This window comes from Gopherus evgoodei, chromosome 3 (assembly GCF_007399415.2).
Source record: "Gopherus evgoodei ecotype Sinaloan lineage chromosome 3, rGopEvg1_v1.p, whole genome shotgun sequence".
NCBI classification, from domain to species: domain Eukaryota; kingdom Metazoa; phylum Chordata; order Testudines; family Testudinidae; genus Gopherus; species Gopherus evgoodei.
In genome coordinates, this window is record NC_044324.1 from 42,364,067 (window position 1) to 42,384,559 (window position 20,493).

Below are 20,493 nucleotides of genomic sequence, written 5' to 3' on the forward strand. Positions count from 1 at the left end.
AACATGCAGGATGCCCATCTCAGGTTTGTTAAGAGGGCAACACTAAATAGAAAACTGATTTTCTCAGATGGTTTGCTAACTAAGTGCTTCAAGGCAAAACGTTAAAAGAATTTAACTAATATTTGAAGGAAAATGTCAAGTGCTACAGCATGGGCAACACAATAGAAATTGTATGAGCTGTTTTGCACCAAGTCTTTCTTTCACATTTAGAAAAACAGCTAAAAGTAGCTCTCCATTTAAAACACTAAACATGTGTTTAAGAGGCTATCAGACTAATCTATAATTCTACATTGTTATTAATACAGCCTCTTTCTAATAGTTATTAATAAGGGAAAAGAAGAGGTTGAAGACTGGGAAATGTACATACAGCACAGTTATTGTTAAACATATGAAGGGGAAAAAATGAAAAGAAGAATCTTCATGGTCTGATTTTAAATATTCGGGGCCCACACTCCTGCAGTCCTTAAACAGAAAGAACTCTAAGGGCTTCAACACATTGGGGGCTTAACTCTCATAAAATGTTAGCTGGGTTGCTGGGAGGTACAAGGGCAATTCCTGTCCAACCAGAGACCATCCATGCGGAAGAGTTATTAGCAGTGGCATCGTAAGAGGAGCAGATCCGTGACTATATCCAAACCAGACACGGCTAGTGCATAAACTAGTCGGTGGGAATGGTAAGGCAGTGCTGGTATGGAAGAGGAACACTCATAATTTTGTTGACGTCAAAAACAAAACACACACAAGAACAGTGTTCCCTCTAATTTTTTACATCCATATGCAAAATGAATTTTGTTATGTGCACCAATACGGAGGTGATGTGTGGTGTGGGTGGAGCCGAGGAGTTCGGACTGTGGGAGGGGGCTCATGGCTGGGGCAGAGGGTTGGGGTGTGGGAGATGAGGGGATTGGGGTGAGGGAGGGGGTTCAGGACTAGGGCAGAGGGTTGGGGGGATGAGGGCTCTGGCTGGGGTGAAGGCTCTGCAGTGGGGCCGGGGATGAGAGTTTCAGGGTGCAGGAGGAGGCTCATGGTGAGACAGAGGGTTAGGGGTGCAGGGTGCCCCAGGGCTGCGGCAGGGAGAGAGGACTCCCTCCAGCCCTCTCTCGAAGGAGCAGTCGGGGCCAGTGAAAGGTGCCTCTCTCCGGCCATGACAGTTCCAGCAGAGCTGGGCCGGAGCAGAGGTGCCTCTCCCCACCTGTGTGACCCTTGACAGCCTGCTGCATGGCCACGCAGCTTACAGGGAACTTAAGACAAGAAACTTGGCTCAGTTACTTGCAGAGTGGATCATGTGGTCAAGCAAGAGGCAGCACATGGTGGAACATGGTCTCTCTTTGAAAGATACTCACACCTTGCAGTTTCAGTATTTAGATTGGTTGGCCCCTCAATGCAACTGCAGAACTAATGCATTCTGCACACTTGGTGCTCCCTCCCTTTCCCCCTAGTTTTTATACTAAATAACTGTCTTCAGCAAAGATGTTGCATTCATCAGCAGAGGACAGTGGATTTATGACAGAGGTGGGAGTTGAATAATGTAGGTTTTATTCCCTATTCTGCTACAGACTTCCTGTATGCCATTCAGCAGTACACTTAGGTCTATGGTTTTAAGTTTCAATAAATTTTGGGTGACCACACAGACATGCCTAAGGCCTGATTTTCAAAAGGTGTTGAGCACATGAAGTGACTGCTTATTTTACTTGGAGTTGTGGGTGCTCAGCATTTCTGATAATCAGGCCCTAGATGTCACAAGTGAAACACCAACATTTACATTCTAGCCTTAACCTCTACCCCTTGGTTTCCTCATCTGTAAGAGAGAATAACTACCCATCTCCAATGGGCATCAAAGATTCTATCAATAACATTTACAAAATGCTCTGAAATTCTCAAGTGGAAGGTTCTGTACAAGAGCAAAATATCATTGTTGCTTGGTGGGCTGATTTCAGATTCGGAGAGACCTCTGCCTCACATACCTTTTCAGAACAAGGAGTAAGGGTCTCAAGTAGCAGTGGGGGAGATTTAGGTTGGATATTAGGAAACACTATTTCACTAGGAGGGTGGTGAAGCACTGGAATGGGTTACCTAGGGAGCTGGTAGAATCTCCTTCCTTAGAGGTTTTTAAGGTCAGGCTTGACAAAGCCCTCACTGGGATTATTTAGTTGGGTATTAGGTCCTGAGCAGGGGGTTGGACTGGATGACCTCCTGAGGTCCCTTCCAACTCTGATATTCTAAGATTCTATGAACGTTATCAAAAAAAAAAAAATTCTCTCAGCCACCCTTTGCAATCTGAAACAATTTCTCCCATAATGTACACACACCTCCGCTAACTACATGCATACTCATTTATATGAGCCACTTCAACAGTAAGGGCTGGTCTACACTACCATGGTAAATCGATCTAAATTACGCAACTTCAGATACATGAATAACGTAACTTAAGTCAACATAGTTAGACCCACTGACCACGGTGGCTACACTGCGCTGTGTCGAAGGGAGACCATCTCCCGTTTACTTCCCTTACGCTTCTCAGGGAGGTGGTGTATACAAATCAATGGGAGAGTGCTTTCCCATTGATTTAGTGTGCCTTTACCGGACCCTAAATCGATTGCAGCAGTGCCGAACTACTAGTAAGTTTAGACATGCCCTAAGTTAACCATCAAAACACTTCAACGTGGCCCAGTGATGGGTTCCTCAAGTTAAGGATGGGGATGTGAGAGCTGTGGATGGTGGCAAGAGGTAGTTGAGGTTGAGTAATAGAAGGTATGGGTAAGTAGTGATGGAATATTGGAAAGCTTAATTGCTCATTTCCTTCGTTGTGTGGTTGGATTTGGCAAAATATGCAGTTTAATTTGGATATTTTTGGAAGGTAGGGGATATATTCAAAACTTAAAATTAGCATGGTGGCCAGTTAAGATTGAGGCCTTGTCTACACCACAAAGTTTCAGCGCTGGTGAGGGAGTTATAGCGCTGCAACTTAGGAGGTGTACACATCTGCAGGGCATCACCAGCGCTGCAACTCCCTGTTTGCAGCGCTGGCCGTACACCCGTTGAAACTCGGGTGTAGAGGATCCAGCGCTGGTCATCAGGTGTAAACACTCACCAGCGTTTTTCTTGACCTCCGTGGAATAAACAGGTATCCCAGCATACCAGAGGAAGCCTCTCTGGTAATCAAGCAGGTCTCCTTCCCCGCGGTTTGCTCTCGCGTTCCCCTAACCCCCGTGCAAGCAGATCTCCTTCCCCGCGGTTTGCAGCGGGGTTCGGGGAACGCGACAGCACGCCGCGGGGAAGGAGATCTGCTTGCACGGGGGTTCAAAAAACACCGGAGCAAACCGCTGGGAAGGAGACCTGCTTGCACGGGGGTTCGGGGAACGCGAGAACAAACCGCGGGGAAGGAGACCTGCTTGGGGCGGGGGGGTGTTCGGAACACTAGAGCAAACCGCGGGGAAGGAGACCTGCTTCCCCGCAGTTTGCTCTCGCGTTCCCCTAACCCCCCTTGAAGCCGCCCAACAGCGCTGCAGTGTGGCCACATCTAACACCACTTGCAGCGCTGGTTGCTGTAAGTGTGACCACTCTGCAGCACTGGCCCTATACAGCTGTACTAATACAGCTGTAACAACCAGCGCTGCAAAACTGTAGATGTAGACATACCCTGAGACATACTACAGGTACTAGGTGCTGATCCTAGTACCTCGCTCCCGAGGCTACTTGGACAAAGAACAATTGGATGGCAGAGTGCCTAGCCTGCAGCAGACTGTGGGAAGCAGAAAAGGGGAATATTTCCAATTACCAAAACAATGAACTTGTTTATTAGGCAATTAAGAAGCGATACTAGTGAGTTCTGAAAACAGTGCCGTCCAGTCCTCTATAGCCAAAGAAAGGACTGGGACAGGGAAGGGCAAAAGTAGGAGGCAGAAAAGTGGAGGGAAGCAATCAGAGTTCTGAGGCATCCTGCCCTGCCAGCCCATAATCATCATATCAAACAGTTACAAATGGGGTCATTTAAAATCATTTTTGACCCTGCACTGCATAGTCTGCTGTTATATATCTATACCATGATAGCAACCAAAGGCCCCAATTAACTTGGATCAACCAATGTGAGGAGCACTGGACAGCCCCAGATGAAGAAAAGGTCCCTCCCTCTCTATCATTCCATCATATGCCCCTGGGATGGTATGCCGTTTACACGTGCATAAAGTCCTTGTATCTTAGATAATACAGTGTCTGAATTTTTAGCATGCATCAGATGTCCAGTGTTCTTGTTCCTATTCAGACAGATTGCTTTGAAGCCATTCCTTTTGTATTTACAGCATGTGCTTTGCTTACATAGTATTACCCAGAATAGAAGACATCTGCCAAAACACATTGTGTTGGGGGGGGGACCACTACATGCACATCATTCTTTGATTGCTGAGGAATTTGTAATGAAGCTAAGAAAATAGCATAGCTTAGTTAACATTCCCAAGCCTCAAGAAAAGCAAATAAAGTACCTTATTGAAATAATCTAATTAAATAACCCTTCATTTTCAAACTGTCCCATTCTCCTTGTTTCAATGTCTAGGACTGATGAATGAAAATACAATAAAGGAAGAGGAGGAAGGGAGAGGGCTTTTTTGTTTGTTTTTGTTGGAGATGCAGCTACTTTAAAGAATATATGGGAACACAATATTTGGAAGAGTTCTCAGGCAACTCAGGAAACATTTTCTGATCCCTACACAGAGTTCCCAACACTGCAACCATATTAAAATTAAATGACTGGAACACTCTGCGATTACAGGGATAGTGACTTCTCCATTTTTGCTTAGAATCCTTAAGTATTCATTGGTGCTACAGCAGCAGATAGTTATTGTGATCGTCTCTTCCACAACTACTTATACATATGTACATTGAGCATCCTGATCTTGGTATTCAAGGAGAGTTCCATCTTAAACATAAATAAATCAAATAGAAGCCACATATTTTCTTAACTCATTTATACCCTTTACTGTTTTTAGCAGGAAACAAGCAAAGCCTAGTTCTTAACATCACAAATATACTGTACATACTCGTTCATAAGCTGAATATTTTTGGTAAAAAAGTGATGCATCAAAGAGCGGAGGTTGGCTTACAAATGGGTCTACAACAAAATTTGATGATTTTATACTCTATGGAATCATTGAATATCTAATACATTGTCACCCTGTGGCCGCGGTTCGCCATTCCCAGCCAATCCCACGCCACTTCCTACAACTCCCATTGGCTGGGAATGGCAAACTGCAGCCATTTGGAGCTGAGGAGCTCCATGCCTGCAGATGCTCCAAGTAAACAAAATGTCTTGACCTACCAGAAGCTTATCCTGATGGCCAGGAGCCAAAGTTTGCCAACCCCTGAAATACAGGGTCAGCTTATGAAAGGATCATACAGTTTTTCCTATTTTTACCTAACCATCTTGGGGGGTTGGCTTATAAACGAACGGGCTAATGAACGAGAAACTTCTGTAAATAAAACATTATGTTCAAAAGGGGGGGCTCACCCACTAATGGAAAATAAGAGTTGGGATATATTTTAGTAGGGGAAACTGAAAGGCAATCTGCAATTTTCTACCATATAAACACTGGGATAGTTTGAGAAGGAAGGTGGAAGTGGGAAAGAAAAGCGTGGATTATTCAAATGGGCCCATAGGGCCAGGTCTTCATTGGTGTGAATCAAAGTAGCTCCACTGAAATCAATGAAGCAACCTGGAGGAGGATCCTCTCCTAATTGAAAACACTAAGGAGAAAACTGTCCTCCATGGAGGACAGTGACTTCCACACACACCTCTCTCCCACCACAATTCTGTTGTCTCCAATCATGTGAGGGGAGAAGTAGCTCTCTCCCCCTTCAATCACTACCCCAAAAACACTGCTACAGCAGAGCTTGGAGGCAGACATCACCTCTGGCACCTTCCTCTCCCCTCCTCCCCTTTTGTTATTGTTTTCTAGCTTTCAATAGGGTACAAGATACCTTTCTTTCTTGTGGCTCTTCTGCACTGGATAAACTTTGGGCCCCAATTTTCCACTTCCTTACACCATGTGTGTCATCCACATTTGTGCAAAGCAGGTGTAAAGCTACTGCTGGTGTGAGTGAGTAGACTATTCCCATTTGCAAGTGGTCTACACACACGCCTTGCATTGGTGCAGATGACTACACAATACACAAGATATAAGGCAGTGGAAAATACAGGTCCATTGTTCCTGGAGCAGTTTGGGACTATACAGTTTTTACAGATATGTCCTTGATTTGTATGTGTCAGTAAAGAACCGGGATTAGGGTTTGCTAGTTATGCTACAAAGCCAGTGAGGGGACCACAAAAAGTAGAGCCCAAAGGATACTTTCTATCAGAAATCTTTAAATGAGATGTATCTAAGGTACGTACATATATGGCCTCCACCACCCTAGTATCTGAGCACCTCATAATCTTTAATGGATTTATACTCTCACCCCCTATAAGATATGGAAGTGCTATTATCCCCATTTTTACAGATGGAAATTGAGGCAAAGAGACTAAATAAGAAGCCCAAGGTCCCACAGCAACTGTGTGGCAGAGCAGTGAACTGAATCTGTCTCCCCCAAGCCCTAGGATAGTGTTTTAACCACTGGATGATCCTTCCTTTAAAGCTTGGGACTGTAAGTGACTTGGCAGAGGTCTATTGAACAGGTGCTTCCTCTAAATATACCTCCCTAAACCAGTTTTGACCATAAAGATAAATGAATGTTTGTTGGAAAAGAACAAGAATTTACTCAGTCACCAAGAGACCTGTTCATATCGAACTCAGCTAAAAAACACACTAACGTGTCATAAATATTAGTAAGGCTATGGTGACTGGATGCTTCCCATGTTACTGCTGCCTGACAGGTGTATCATACATGAACAAATGAAGCAATACCCAAACATTCAAGAAAGCATCTGGACTTAAATGTTAACTATAGCTAGCTCCATCTGCGATAAGTACAGATGCATATTCTCTAACTATCCCTTTTCTTCCACAAGTCCACTCTGGCATCTCATTAATGAATTTTTAAATGTTATTGCCCTTCTGTCAGCGGCAGCACAATACAAAACTCTCTCACTCCTCTTTAACAGGTCAAGCATGGAATCAACTGAATTGTGACAGACACCCAGCCCTCCTCAGCCGAAAGAATGGGTCAGCCCAACATGGGAATTCAAAGGAGGAAATAAAATGAAATTCAGAGGAAGAGAGAAAAGCAGAGATCCTGAATGACCCTCCTACTCCTTCATCCTCCCAAACGGCTACCAGTGCCAGCTTTGCCTGTCAGGGAAAAGGGGCACGGCTATTATTAACGTCTGCTGGTTGCACTGTCCCTGATACAACGATTTGCCTCTTCCTCTTACTTGCTGACAAGAACTGTTGTCTTTGGCTGGGACAATTCAACTCAATGCTGACCAGGCAGGACAAAGGCAAAGAAAGCAGCTCTGTGTTGGCTTGGACGCCAGCACAGTGGCAGCCTGCAAAGAGATTAAGCAAAAACAATACTTTCTGGGTAACAAGAGCCACCCCGGAGAATCCAATTACTATTAACAACAACAATAAGAAATGTCAGGAAATAAAATAGTGTTTAATAGTAGCTAGCCTAAATCAAAAGAAAGGAACATCAACCAGATGTGCAAAGCTTCATTCAAATCTTTGAGCTTCAACTGTCTGAGGAGTTAATGGAAATGTTAAATGACTGGAAAAAATATTTAGGACTAACAGACAATTTGCTGAGAAGATGGCACTCTTTAGACTTGCATGTCTCCTAAGGATTTGTCATAGCTTGATTTTAACCTAAAACATTTAACATACACTCCAGTTACACTGCATTGCTCCCTATGAAACTAGTCTTCCAACAAGTTTGTTTTAAATAGAATGCCATCCTGAAACAGAAGAGAACGACTCAGAAGTGGGCTATTATTGTGCTAAAAATGTCTTTTCAGAGATGCAAGGAGAGTGCGTAACAAGCAAGAGCAACTAGATTTTTTCTCCTAACTGACGATTAAGAGCTTAGAGAATTTTACTGAAACCTGGAGGAAGGATTCTTAAGCCATGGCTACACTGGCATTTTACAGCGCTGCAACTTTCGCGCTCAGGGGTGTGAAAAAAACACACCCCGAGCGCTGCAAGATACAGCGCTGTCAAACCTCAGTGTAAACAGTGCCGCAGCGCTGGGAGCGCGATGTGGAGTATGTGCAGCGCTGGGAGAACTCTCTCCCAGCGCTGGTGCTGCGACCACACTCAAAACTTCAAAGCGCTGCCGCGGCAGTGCTTTGAAGTGCAAGTGTAGCCATACCCTCAGCCATTTAAACCCGTGCAAGTGGGTGTCACATGTGTGCTCTGGCTTGGTAGACTCAGGCCATGGCTACACTAGAGAGTTGCAGCGCTGGTGAGGGGGTTACAGCGCTGCAACTTAGGATGTGGCCACACTTGCAAAGCACGGCCAGCGCTGCAACTCCCTGGTTGCAGCGCTGGCTGTACACCCGGTCGAGCCTCGGGTGTAGGGATTCCAGCGCTGGTGATCCAGCGCTGGTCAGCAAGTGTGGACCCCACCAGCGCTTTTATTGACCTCCGGGGTATAAGGAGGTATCCCAGAATTCCTGTCCACAACAAACCGGAAGAAAGGGGGAGCTCGGAGTTCAGCCAAACTGCTTATTTAAAAAACAAACACAGCTCCTGTTTGCTGAGCGAGCGGAGGCAGGCAGGGGAATTACTTTGGAATGTTCACAGCTGTTTGCTTGAAGAGAGAAACAGCACTCTCACACGGCAGAGGGGGAGGGGGAAGTCCATGTTGAGCAGATGCTTATCTGGTCTGACAGCTATTTAGGAGTACATAATTTGCATTTAGTGAATGAGAGAGGGGTGGGGGAAGGGGGTCAGAACTTTTAAAATGATTGAAGGTAGGAACTGTGTGTCTTCCAGTCCTTAGAACTTGCAAGGCAGGGAGCTGAGAACAGTGTCAACTCCAAAAATCCATTCTCTCTGTCTCCCCCGTGCTCCCTGTCACATTCCACCCCACCCCCCTCTTTTGAAAAGCACGTTGCAGCCACTTGAATGCTGGGATAGCTGCCCACGATGCACCACTCCCAACAGCGCTGCAAATGCTGCAAATGTGGCCACACTGCAGCGCTGGTAGCTGTCAGTGTGGCCACACTGCAGCGCTGGCCCTACACAGCTGTACGAACACAGCTGTAACTACCAGCGCTGCAGAACTGTAAGTGTAGCCATGGCCTCACTCTCACTTTGCACAGGTTTAAATGATTTCACGAGATGCATGGTAGTGGAGAATCAAGTCCATAAAAAGAGAAGAAGAGGTGGATATCGGTTGCTATACCTAACACTTTTAATGATAACAAGATAACGAGGAGTGGGATAGCAAAATTATTTGGGCCAGATTTTGGCAGCTCTTGTCCAGGTCAAAAGGAATGCCCACCTCCCTTGAGCACCAGAGTATGATCACCCAGAAACTTGCTCTCCCCAAGCGGAAAAAGATGGATCCACAGCACTTCCACTAGTACTAGACAGCAAAACGAGCACGGATGGGTGGAACACTAGTCATGACCCTTCCACCACACTGATTGTCTAGGGCAACACATGCCACTCTCTTAAGGGAGAAGAAGTTGTCACATGCCTTCATTAGTGTACTCTCTCAGTGCCTTACAGCTTTTAATGCATTTATCCTCACAACAGCCCGATGATCTAGGGAAGTATTATTATCCCAATTTACAGATGGGGAAAATGAGTCAGAGAGAGATTAAGTGATATTCTCAAGGTCACACAGGCAGCCTGTGGCAAAGTATGGAATCAAACCCAGGTGCCTCAAGAGCCAGGCTAATGCCCTACCCACTTGACCACCTTTCCTCTCCTGTGTTTGTCCACCATGCCTCAGTACCCACAGAGGCATTCTCACTCTCTAAGCACCCCCAAAGGCAGAGTGCTTTCCCAGTCACTGCCTAACCATGGCTAGTACAACCATAAATAAGGTTGAGATTCTGTCACAGGTATTTTTAGTAAAAGTCAGGGACAGGTCATGGGCAATAAACAAAAATTCATGGAAGTCTGTGACCTGTCCCTGACTTTTACTAAAAATACCAGGGTGGAGGGGGGGGGGACAAATAGAGCACAGTCAAGGGCTTGCAGCTGTTTCAGCCCTGCCACTGCTCCTGCAGCAGAGGCTGACCACTGCTACCCCCACCCCAGGGGGCCTGACTGAACCCCAGCTGCTGCTTCAGTCCTGGGGCCACTGCTCCGGCAGCACTGGGGCTAACAGCTGCTCCAGCCCTGCCCCAGAAGAAGTCACAAAGGTCCCAAAAAGTCATGTAATCTGTGACTTCCATGACAGAATCGTATCCTTAACCACAACCTAATACTTCGAGTTAGAATATGATTGCTCCTGGAATTCCTGGGCATCCTAGGAGGAGATATTAACAAAATGTTAAGGCGAACAGAGAAGAGGAACAAAACTGGTAAGCAAGTTGGGGACTGATTTACAAGGAAAGATTAAGAACAGTTAAATATGGATCACTTGCCCGCCCTCTAATTAAACAAGGTAGCCAGTATGACATTACTCAAGTTTGTGCTACATCTTTCCTCATCTATACCCATTAAATCAGTGGGGTTATGCAGATTAAGTCCAGACAAGATTTGGCCCTACATTAGCAATCTGAACAAGTCCAGATGAAATGGGGCAGGGAAGTTTACCCAGAATGCTCTGGATACGTGACTGGAACTGCACGAATACTTCAGCAGCTTCTTCCTTCGTTTGTTACCAAATTAATGTTAAAACATAATGAAAGCAAAAAAAAAAAAAAATTAGTATTCAACAGGTGCCAGTGTGAGAGATTGGGCTGTGGAAATGACAGGGCCATAGACTGATCATCTTGCTTGTGCAAATGAGCACATGGAGTTTAAAAGAGGGAAATACGACAAACTGAATTCAGGAGTAGAGAAAGAAGACTAAGCAGAGCCATGTTCTAGATTCAGGGACTAACCTTCAAGTGAGATAGTGACAAGGAGAATTCTGTCTGGGTCTCAGAAAAACACTATTACAAACGCCCACATCAGCAAAGACGGGGGGCGGGGGGGTTAAATTCTGTACCCTCTATTATAATATACCTAGGTGGAAAACAGCCACTTTCTTCTCCTCTGTTTTTGGATCATCACTCTGACTCGGAATGATGCAATGTTCAGATTAAAGCTTAGTTAACAGTTAAATAATTAGCTTCTTTTTCAACACTCAGAATAGTCACAAAAAGGTGAAAAATAAAAGGAAATTACCATATTATACTTTATTTGAGAAAAGTTTTGAGCATTGCTTCTTAAACTGTATGGACTGAATGTAAACGCTTTGACGTTGGGAATGACAAATAAAAGTTCAATATGCGTTGGATAGTTCGACTGCCTCAAATCATATGGCATTGATTCAGACTTCCGACTAGATGACTGTAACACTTAATATCAGGTGGAAGACTTGGAGAAAAAAAACAAAACAAAAACAAAACAGGACATTGACACTCTCCTGAAAAAGTAACAGGGAACATAGGATTAAAAGAATTTTAGAAAACAACCCTTTTCCTTTGGGGGCCATACAAGCCTTATCTGAAGGCATCATGTCTTGAAAAACTAGACTATAGTACTTCATGGGAATAAGTTATACTGACATAAGCATCTACATTCCTGCAAAACTGAGTTTACACTAAAGGACTGCACTATGTTAAAAGCATCAGTTTCTAAACTGTCTTAGTTGCAGTGTTATAAAATTTGTAGACAAGACCTAAGATTTATTTGCTAGGTGCAGAGATTAATTCTCTCAGCATATGCAAAATAATTTACACACTTGATTGCTGCTGCAGAGCATGTGAGCTGATTCTTGTTCAGCTCCTGTAACTGTCTCTGTGGCAAAGCTCTGGCAACAGGCCTCTCTGCTGCATTAAGCAGCAGCCGCACATAAAAAAGGCATTAACTGTCTTCACCAGTCATACGTATGTGGTGTTGGGGAAGTAGTTACACTCAGGGAGGACAGAGAATTTGGTCTGCCAAAAAGCTACATTTAGATACCAAGCAAGTCTCAAGATGATATCCCTAACATCAGCACTAGCATAGACAGCTTCATCAGCACATCGTGGCACTTCTGCTAGTCTCAAAGGACAGCAGACTGCCATAAAGAAATAACATCTGTTTGTACTGTTTGATTGGGTTGTACTGACAGTCTGGAATCAGGGGGCACGCAGAGGATGTGGTGCAGGTTGTCCAATAATACTGATTTCATCTGCATCGCTTGTGTCTGGAGACGATACATTTCCACGGTAATCTGTTGAGAAGAATAATGCCACAGAACTCTTTACTCAGGATTACGTGGAGTACCATTAGGGAAGGCGCTACTGGGCAGGATGGAATTGCTTACAGGGGTGTGCTGCTAACTCCACCAAAGTCCGGAGCGCAACTAGTGGGAAGGGAGCCGACAGAGGGCCAGTAAAAGTGGGCTACAAGACTAGTAACCGGGGATGACGGAGATTCCCATGGTATTCTCTCTACTGCTCCTCACTGCCAACTGGCAGCTGCAGTATGGATGACAGTGTCTGGTGAACAGCAAAGGCAGAAATTATGTGTGGGAGCATCCTAATGTTGTGACAGCTACTGGTGGACCTATAGTGGTCTTGTGACAGGCTACATGCTCCCCTGCTTAATTCATCCTCACGTACTTCTCCTGCTAAATGAGTATTTAAGGCCATCAGGGATTTAGGGAAGAGACAGAGTAGGCAATCTTCAGCATACACAAAACACTCTGTTTTTTGTCTCTAACTCAACCGATCCTGCTCATGCAAATTACTTAGTGTCTGTTAGAGACAGAGGCGTGGATGAAGTCTGAGAGCGGAGCTCCACCTAGATCAGATGGTGACAGTCTTCACAGGGTACAGGACACGGACTTTGTTATATGATACCCATGCCCTTGTCACTTCAAGATCAGAGGACTGTGATGTACTCTATTGGGGCTGCTTTTTGAGACCACAGGAACTGAAGCTGTTACTGAACGCATTGGCTATTTTCTGAATGGAGGTTTGTGCTGCCAGCACATAACCCCAGTGCTTCAGGTGTGAATTGGCTGCCAGCAAGTTTCCACAGGAACTCAACATGTTGATTTAACCTTTAATGACTGCAGTGGTTTGGGACCTAGTAGCCTATTTCCCTTCATGTGCAGTACAGCCAGAGCCCTGCAGTCAGGGGAGGCACTCAAACTGGAGCTCCCCTCAGTACAGAAGAGAGAAACCTGCACTTGCTTCCCCCTTGGTCTACCAGAGTCCAGATCTGATTATCTTCCAGACACCCTGCAAGGCCTCATCTTTTCTCCCAGGCACGTGGGGAGGGGACTTGTCAAGGTTCCTTCCCCACTCTGAACTTTAGGGTACAGATGTGGGGACCCGCATGGACACTTCTAAGCTTAATTACTAGCTTAGATCTGGTATCACTGCCACCATCCAGAATTTTCAGTGTCTGGATCACTCCCTGTCCCCCCAAAACTTTCCCCTCCCTGGGTAGCCTTGAGAGACTCCTTCACCAATTCCCTGGTGAGTCCAGATCCAATTCCCTTGGATCTAAAAACAAGGAAAAATCAATCAGGCATTAAGAAAAAGGCTTTTAATTAAAGAAAAGAAAGGTAAAAGAAAACCCTCTGGGAGAGATTAGTATACCAGCTACTCTCACAGACAAAAGATTCAAAACACAGAGGATGTTCCCCTAGGCACAAATTTAGTTACACAAAAATATACCCAAATACCCAATTTTGATAATTCCCTAATGGTACCCAAGACAAGTTACAAAGAAAATAAACATAAACCTATTTATCCCTTTCTAAAACTTACTTCTCTGATAAGAGGCTGGTTTCTTGATCTTTTTCACTCCAGCCGAAACTGAAACTCTAAAACAAAGGAAAAAACTTCCTTCCTTCCTTTTGAAACATCTTGTTCCCCCATTGGTTCCTCTGGTCAAGTGTTAGCTAGGCTAGGTGAACTTTTTAACCCTTTACAGGTAAAAGAGGCATTAACCCTTAATCATCTGTTTATGACAGGACTACTGGAGGGAAGTTCCTGTATGTGCTACATAGAAAACTGGAGAGGAGGAAATAGCTATTTAGTAACTTATGATGGAGTATTTAGTACATGTTTCTATTGGATACCACAGGAGATGGTCACATTTAACTGCTGCAGTAGTGCCCACAGGGAGCATAACTAAAGAGCTCAATGAATAAGACTCCCAGCAAGTGACTATCCCTCACGTACCATGGTTCTCATTTTCTAGTAACAAGATATAAGGGATGTCATAGAACGAATGCAGCAACTGCTGCTGCCTCTCTAGAGCCTAGGACCAACCTACTCCTCGGATGCCTTCCTCTCTTTATGGCTACACATCATTTTATTTTTCTCACTACCTCTCTTTTTTCCTTCCTTTTTTCTCAGCAGATCTTTAAAACTTGGCCTCTCAGGCAACTCTAGTGTGATTAGAAAGTTCACTATCTGCAAACACTTAAAGGGGCTAGCTGAAAGTCTGCGTTCTGCAAGAATTCTCTGACTGCGCCAGGATTCACACACAGTGTACATTGAAAGGTTGTGGCATAGCTAACATGAATTTATATAAATGGCTTCCAGAAGCAGGGAACCACTCCCATTACTAGTGTAATGTGAATGCAGCGTGGCTACCATGTATCCAAAAGCTGTACCAAGGTCATAGCTTTTAAGGATGTTTAAGGGACCGTTATGATCATCTAGTTTGTCCTCCTTCAGAAAGGAACTCACCAGCTCCCAGGGAGATGAACAGCACATCAGTGACTCACTTCTGCACAGCTAGTTAGAGACAGCTGTTTATAAAAACACTGACAATAGACCAAGTAGTATATAGAATTATTAAACCACTGAAACTAAGTGCTGTGCTAGGTTATAACTGGTTTGTGCAGTTTGAGAGTTATAAAAGGAAACTGAAAACAATGTGGTCAAGAAACCACCCACATACTATTAATACTACAGCCTAATTTTCATGATGGTAAGAAATTTTAAAGCTTATGGAACACACTTAGGCCCTAAATTTGCAATCAGATCCACAACGGCAGAAGGGTCTGCCTGTGGGGATCCATTCATAGGATCAGGGTTAGTTTTTGCAATGGATGAGCATTGAGAAGTCCAACAGGAGAAGGCCTCTCCCAGGTCAAGAAAGGTCTGTGGGCCTTTTCCAGATAACGCCAGGTACACTAGCACCATTCTTACCAACATATGTTTTGTGCAGCCAAAACTGATGCTTAAGTCAACAGTACAAGGCTAAGAGTTTAGCTGGGGGGATAGATGTCAAATCTCGTATTACATTATGAACACTTCTCACAACCACAGAATCTGATACATGAAAAGATTTTAGAAAAAGTAGTAATAAAAGCCAACTATGTATTTGTAATTCTCCAAATGGCTCCTTACAATATATGTTTTGTATATTTTAAGCTTGAAAGTGGACAAAGTTAACAGTATTAATAGGGTATCTCCTACCCAAAAGTCTATGGGTACCTAACATAATACAAAACATCGAGACATTCTAGCCCAATAACTACCAACATTGGTGTGAGAAAAAGATAATCTACTATCAAACTGTCCGATTACAATGAAAACATCTTTTATTAGCTTAAAATCAAAGTTTATCAGCCTCACACTTATTGTGGCAGTGTCTACAACTAATGTACAATCTGGCAATCAGTGTGTGTGCATGTATAAAGAGACACACACACATACACACCTGGTATGTTTTGTTACTGTAAATATATTCATCATGACCTGTAGTTTAGATCAGTGAATGTCAAATTACACATTAACATTGGCATAATAGAATACAAAGATACATATGTAAGAAAGATTACTTGCAGGACACTGGCGACACTAAGGGTGAAATAAAGCATGAACCAGACCTACACTTCTGGCCTAATTTTTTCCCTATTGAAATCAGTAGCAAAACTCATTGTCCTCAAAGAAAGAAAGATTTGTCCCTTTCTTCATCTCATCTCCAAAGCACTATTGCTAGCCAGTCTGGGAACATAAGAACCACCATATTGGGTCAGACCAAAGGTCCATCCAACTCAGTATCCTGTCTGCCTATAGTGGCCAGTGCCAGGTACCCCAGAGGGAGTAAACTTAACAGGTAATGATCAAGTGATCTCTCTCCTGCCATCAAATTAAGACATAACTCTTACAAACAAATCATTTCACCATGTAAACAAACCAAAAATAAGTCCATCACTCATAAATTATCATTGTAAAGCTCAATTTGTTTCACAAAAGGAAGTGACTGATCATCTAGGGATGTGATCGAAATTAAAATGTATAATGTCGGTTTTCATTCCTCATCAACTTCTATCCTCAATTCAATGGTCCAAGGGCAAGTACTACATACAGGCCTGGTCCACACTACACAGTTAAATCGATTTAACTCTGTACCCGCCCACACTACAAGGCACTTTAAATTGATTTTAAGGGCTCTTAAAATCGATTTCTGTACTCCTCCCTAACGAGAGGAGTAACCCCAAAATCGATATTACTATATCGATTTAGGGTTAGTGTGGATGGAAATCGAAGTTATTGGTCTCATTCCTTTAATATAGCTACCCAGAGTGCACCGCTCTGGAAATCGATGGTAGCCTAGGACCATGGACGCACACCACCGAATTAATGTGCCTTAGTGTGGACGCATAAAATCGATTTTATAATATCGGTTTTATAAAACCAGTTTTAGTAATTTCGATTTTATGCTGTAGTGTAGACGTAGCCACAGTGATATAGTGCTTGCCTTTTTCAAATGAATTTGAGGGTGGTAAACCTTTCAGAAAAGTCAGGCTAGTTACGATCTGGTTACTACTTATTCCTGTGTTGATAAGATCAAGGACAATATCACTTTTGTATCAGTGGGGGAAAAAAATCAGAAACCACTTTTTTTCCACTTTTATAACCCAAAACCAGCCAAACCTTTTCACCCCTAAAACGCTGACTAAAAAGATATGGTTGCTGTCCATAGCTCAGGAGGATTCACGCTTATTCATTCTCCCTATGAGACGTGTTCCCATCACTATTCAGTAATAGGTAGCTCTCCTTCCTTCAAGATACAAAATTGTTTTGAAATGGTTTAGTTCCTCTCTCACTATCATATCACAGAAGATATATGAGTGTTAATAAGTATGGAGTATGATCAGGGTTTTTTAAGTTACAGTTCCTGTAAACAGCCTCTGTGAGCTATAACATCTTTAGCAATTTTTCCTCATTTATTACGGTATATCTTTCATAATAGCTGGTATAGTTTGATAATGTCTCTAGAATTGAACAGCCTTTGCCAGAGGTTCTTTAAACTGAAATAATACCATTTCTGGCAAAGAAAAGTCAAAAAATCTTCACAGTTCTTTAAGACTTGTTGTAAAAAAAAAAAAAAAAAGACCTCAAACCAGTGACAGGAGCTCACACCCCCTTGTACAGGGGGTGTGTAGACTAAAATAGAGCCCTTTATGTAAGTGGACTTGAAAAACCCTATGGTGACCTACAACATTAACTAACTGTGCCCTAGGTTCCTGTTCAGCACAGAAAGCAAGTACAGTTGAACAGCCAGGGACAAAAGGGGCACAGAGGAGCACGGCACAATACACTAGGGCAGCCTCATTTCTTCCCACCCAACCTACAGCCAGCTCTCCCTAATGCAATCACTAACTGCCCTTGGTGACACAGGATGGGTTTCCTGCAAGCCCTTTCATAAGGCTTTGTTTAAAACATGGACACCAAGAATAATAGCAGCAGCTGAATTCACAGTGAGTGGGGCTATCATGGCCAGGACTGGAGTGTGCATGGAGCCTTCTGTCAGTTTTTTGTTCCCCTGAGGTAGCGGCCACACAGACACACACACTAACTCTGTTTCTTCTTTCCACCATAATTTGAGACTCTCTGCCTATTCTGGGGTTGTTAGGCCACCAGCTCCCTACAAGAAACCTGCACCCCCACCTTGCAGCACAAAGGCAAATTGTTCATATGATCACAACCCACCTGCAGTAGACACAGGTGGAGAAGTCTGGGGGAAACAAAATGAAACCTCCTCCCTTTATAACAGAAAGCTGGACACAGCACAAAGGGATCAGAGGGGCCACCACCCTGCCAACTACCCACACCAAAAAAAAAAAAAAAAAAAAAACCTCCCCCCCCCCCCCCCCCTCCAGACAGCCAACCCTCCTCCTCCACCACACTTCACAACACCAGGCAGAGCCAAGGGCTAGCAACTCTTGCCTTTTTTTCCTGCAGAAAATCTGTCGCTCGAAAGGATTAGCCTGAGAGATTGTCTCGCTGCTTCTTCCTGGCTAACAAGCCGAGTGGAATCGGGATAGATAAGTGGCAGAGGCGGCTGCGCCCGTCTGGCTGCATCTTCCTCCTGCTGCTGGGCTTGTGCAAACCCCAGCCTCCGCCCCACACCTGCCTGCTTCTGGGGCAAGAGGTGCAGGGGGTGGGGGGCTGCACAAATAGGACCACAGGCAGTAGCAGCAATTGAGCTCAGTCACAAGAAGGGTGGGCGCCAGTGCTGCTGGGACAGGAGGCTACAATGGTGAAGTCACACACACACACACAATATCAATGCACTCTTGCCTCTCTCCTGCGCGATTACTGCTGGGGCACGAAACAGCCCGAAGACGCCGTGGCTCACTGCCATGCCATTCATTCACCGCGGGTATGGAGCAAAAGAGGGCAGGACAGACCCAGATCCCCCAAGTATTCTCTGGGTGCTGGGCCCGACACCACACATTGGCCTAACCTACAACCCCACCTGGGGCGGCTCTACAGCTCTGACACCCACCACCTCCGCAACACACCCCGCGCGGCTGGCTCCGAGGTGCCACTGGCCTAAGTACCACCGCCAAGTTCACGCCACCTCCCCGCCTCTGGGGCGATACAGGGATGCCCAGGATGCTGCCCTCCGCCCCCCTTACCCGTCTGCCGCTGCAGCCTCGGCGGGAAAGAAGAGATGCTGCTGTCGCCTCCGTGCCTGCGCCGGCTGCCTCCCCAAAACGGGCGCCGCCTGCGCCCTGCAGCCGCTTGCATGGACCATGCACCGCACACTTAGCAGCCTGGGCAGGGCGGCGGCCGCGCGACGGGCATTGCTCCGAACCCAGCCCCCTGCTCCGTGAGCCGCGCAGCCAAGTTGCGCCGCTCGGGGCTTTCCAGGTGGCGGGGGGGAGGCAGCAGCTAATCTAAGCACAAAGACGCCATTAAGCTCCAGTGGTTTTGCAGCCGTTCACTGGCTGCCTAGAAGCGGCCGCTAGGTTTCCAGCACGCCCACGTGGGCGCCCTCTGCCGACCCCACGTTCCCACTACAACTACATCCTCCCACTTCCTCCCCCACAAGTCTCCGCCATGTGGACGCAGCCTCCCTATTGCGGGGCTCGTTTGGGGACAGTTTGGAACGTGCTTCCCTTTTGCCAGCAAGGCTGGCGAGGCATACCCTGTCTCCCACGTTTAAAACTTCCCTATTTCTAAGTGGTCTACGTTACCGTTCCCTGAGTATCTGAACAGTGATGCTGGAACTAGCGGTGCTGCTGGCTTGGAGTAGTTATAACAAACACGTTCCGTCATCAGCAGCCTCACTATAAAATGCTTCCAGCACCCCATATCTGAATGCTTGGTTCCTGCACCATTTTCTCTCTTCCTGGTTCATCAAATCATTCAGCAGTTGAACAGAGACTATTGAAATTAGAAAAGACAGATGCAGGATAGATTTGCCTGCTAAAGAAGCAGGAGGAAAAGTTTATTGAGGAACATTAATGATTTTAGAAGGGACGTTAAACAATGGCCGGTTGGTCTCTCTCTCTCTCTCTGCACAAGCCAAGAGAGGAACAGTGGCAGGAGAAGATAATCATAGACATTAGAAATGGGAAATATTCCTTTAAATCAACTAGACTACATCCCTGCCATTGGGAGAGAAAATGTTAGTATTGCAAAATATAGTAAGGCCAGCCATGCAAGCCTACCTAAAGAATTATGAAACCTCAATCTTTTGGACCTCAATGCAGGAGCTTACACTGTACCCCAAAGATAGGTGGATGATGCTATATAGGTATCACTTTCAACTACTCGCACCTTGGAGCCGCCAGGTTTTGTCACTTCTATCTGCACAGGCAAAGAGATGATCTAGCCCTTTTGTGCCTTTCAAATACATATAGCAAGATAGCCTGTCAGGTTGACAATACAATGTAACATAATTTTGTTCCTATAACACGGAGGATCAACTCAGCCATATAATACTGATATCTAGCTCTTACACGGCACTTTTGGTCAGTTAATCTGAAAGGACTTACAAAGGTGATTTGTATGATCCCCATTGCATAGATGGGGAAACTGAGACAAAGAGACAGGATGTGACTTGCCCAAGGTAGTAAAACTGGGAATAGAACCCAAATTTTTTGTGTCCCAGTCCCACATAACAAATGCACTGCAGTAAGAAAATA

The 20,493-nt window shown here is 44.9% G+C and overlaps 1 protein-coding gene across 3 annotated transcripts in view; it reads right to left on the minus strand.

Moving 5' to 3' along the window:
- RNF144A (ring finger protein 144A) overlaps positions 1–19,348 on the minus strand; it is a 107,309-nt gene extending 87,961 nt beyond the window's left edge. Inside the window, exon 1 of one of the 3 annotated variants that reach the window (XM_030555477.1) lies at positions 18,979–19,348. In XM_030555477.1, coding sequence (XP_030411337.1) covers positions 18,979–19,090 — 112 coding nt within the window. In that variant the 5' untranslated portion in view covers positions 19,091–19,348. The remainder of the gene's footprint in view (positions 1–18,978) is intronic. The other 2 variants (XM_030555478.1, XM_030555479.1) reach the window with 2 other exon arrangements.
- Between the last annotated feature and the right edge of the window lie 1,145 nt (positions 19,349–20,493).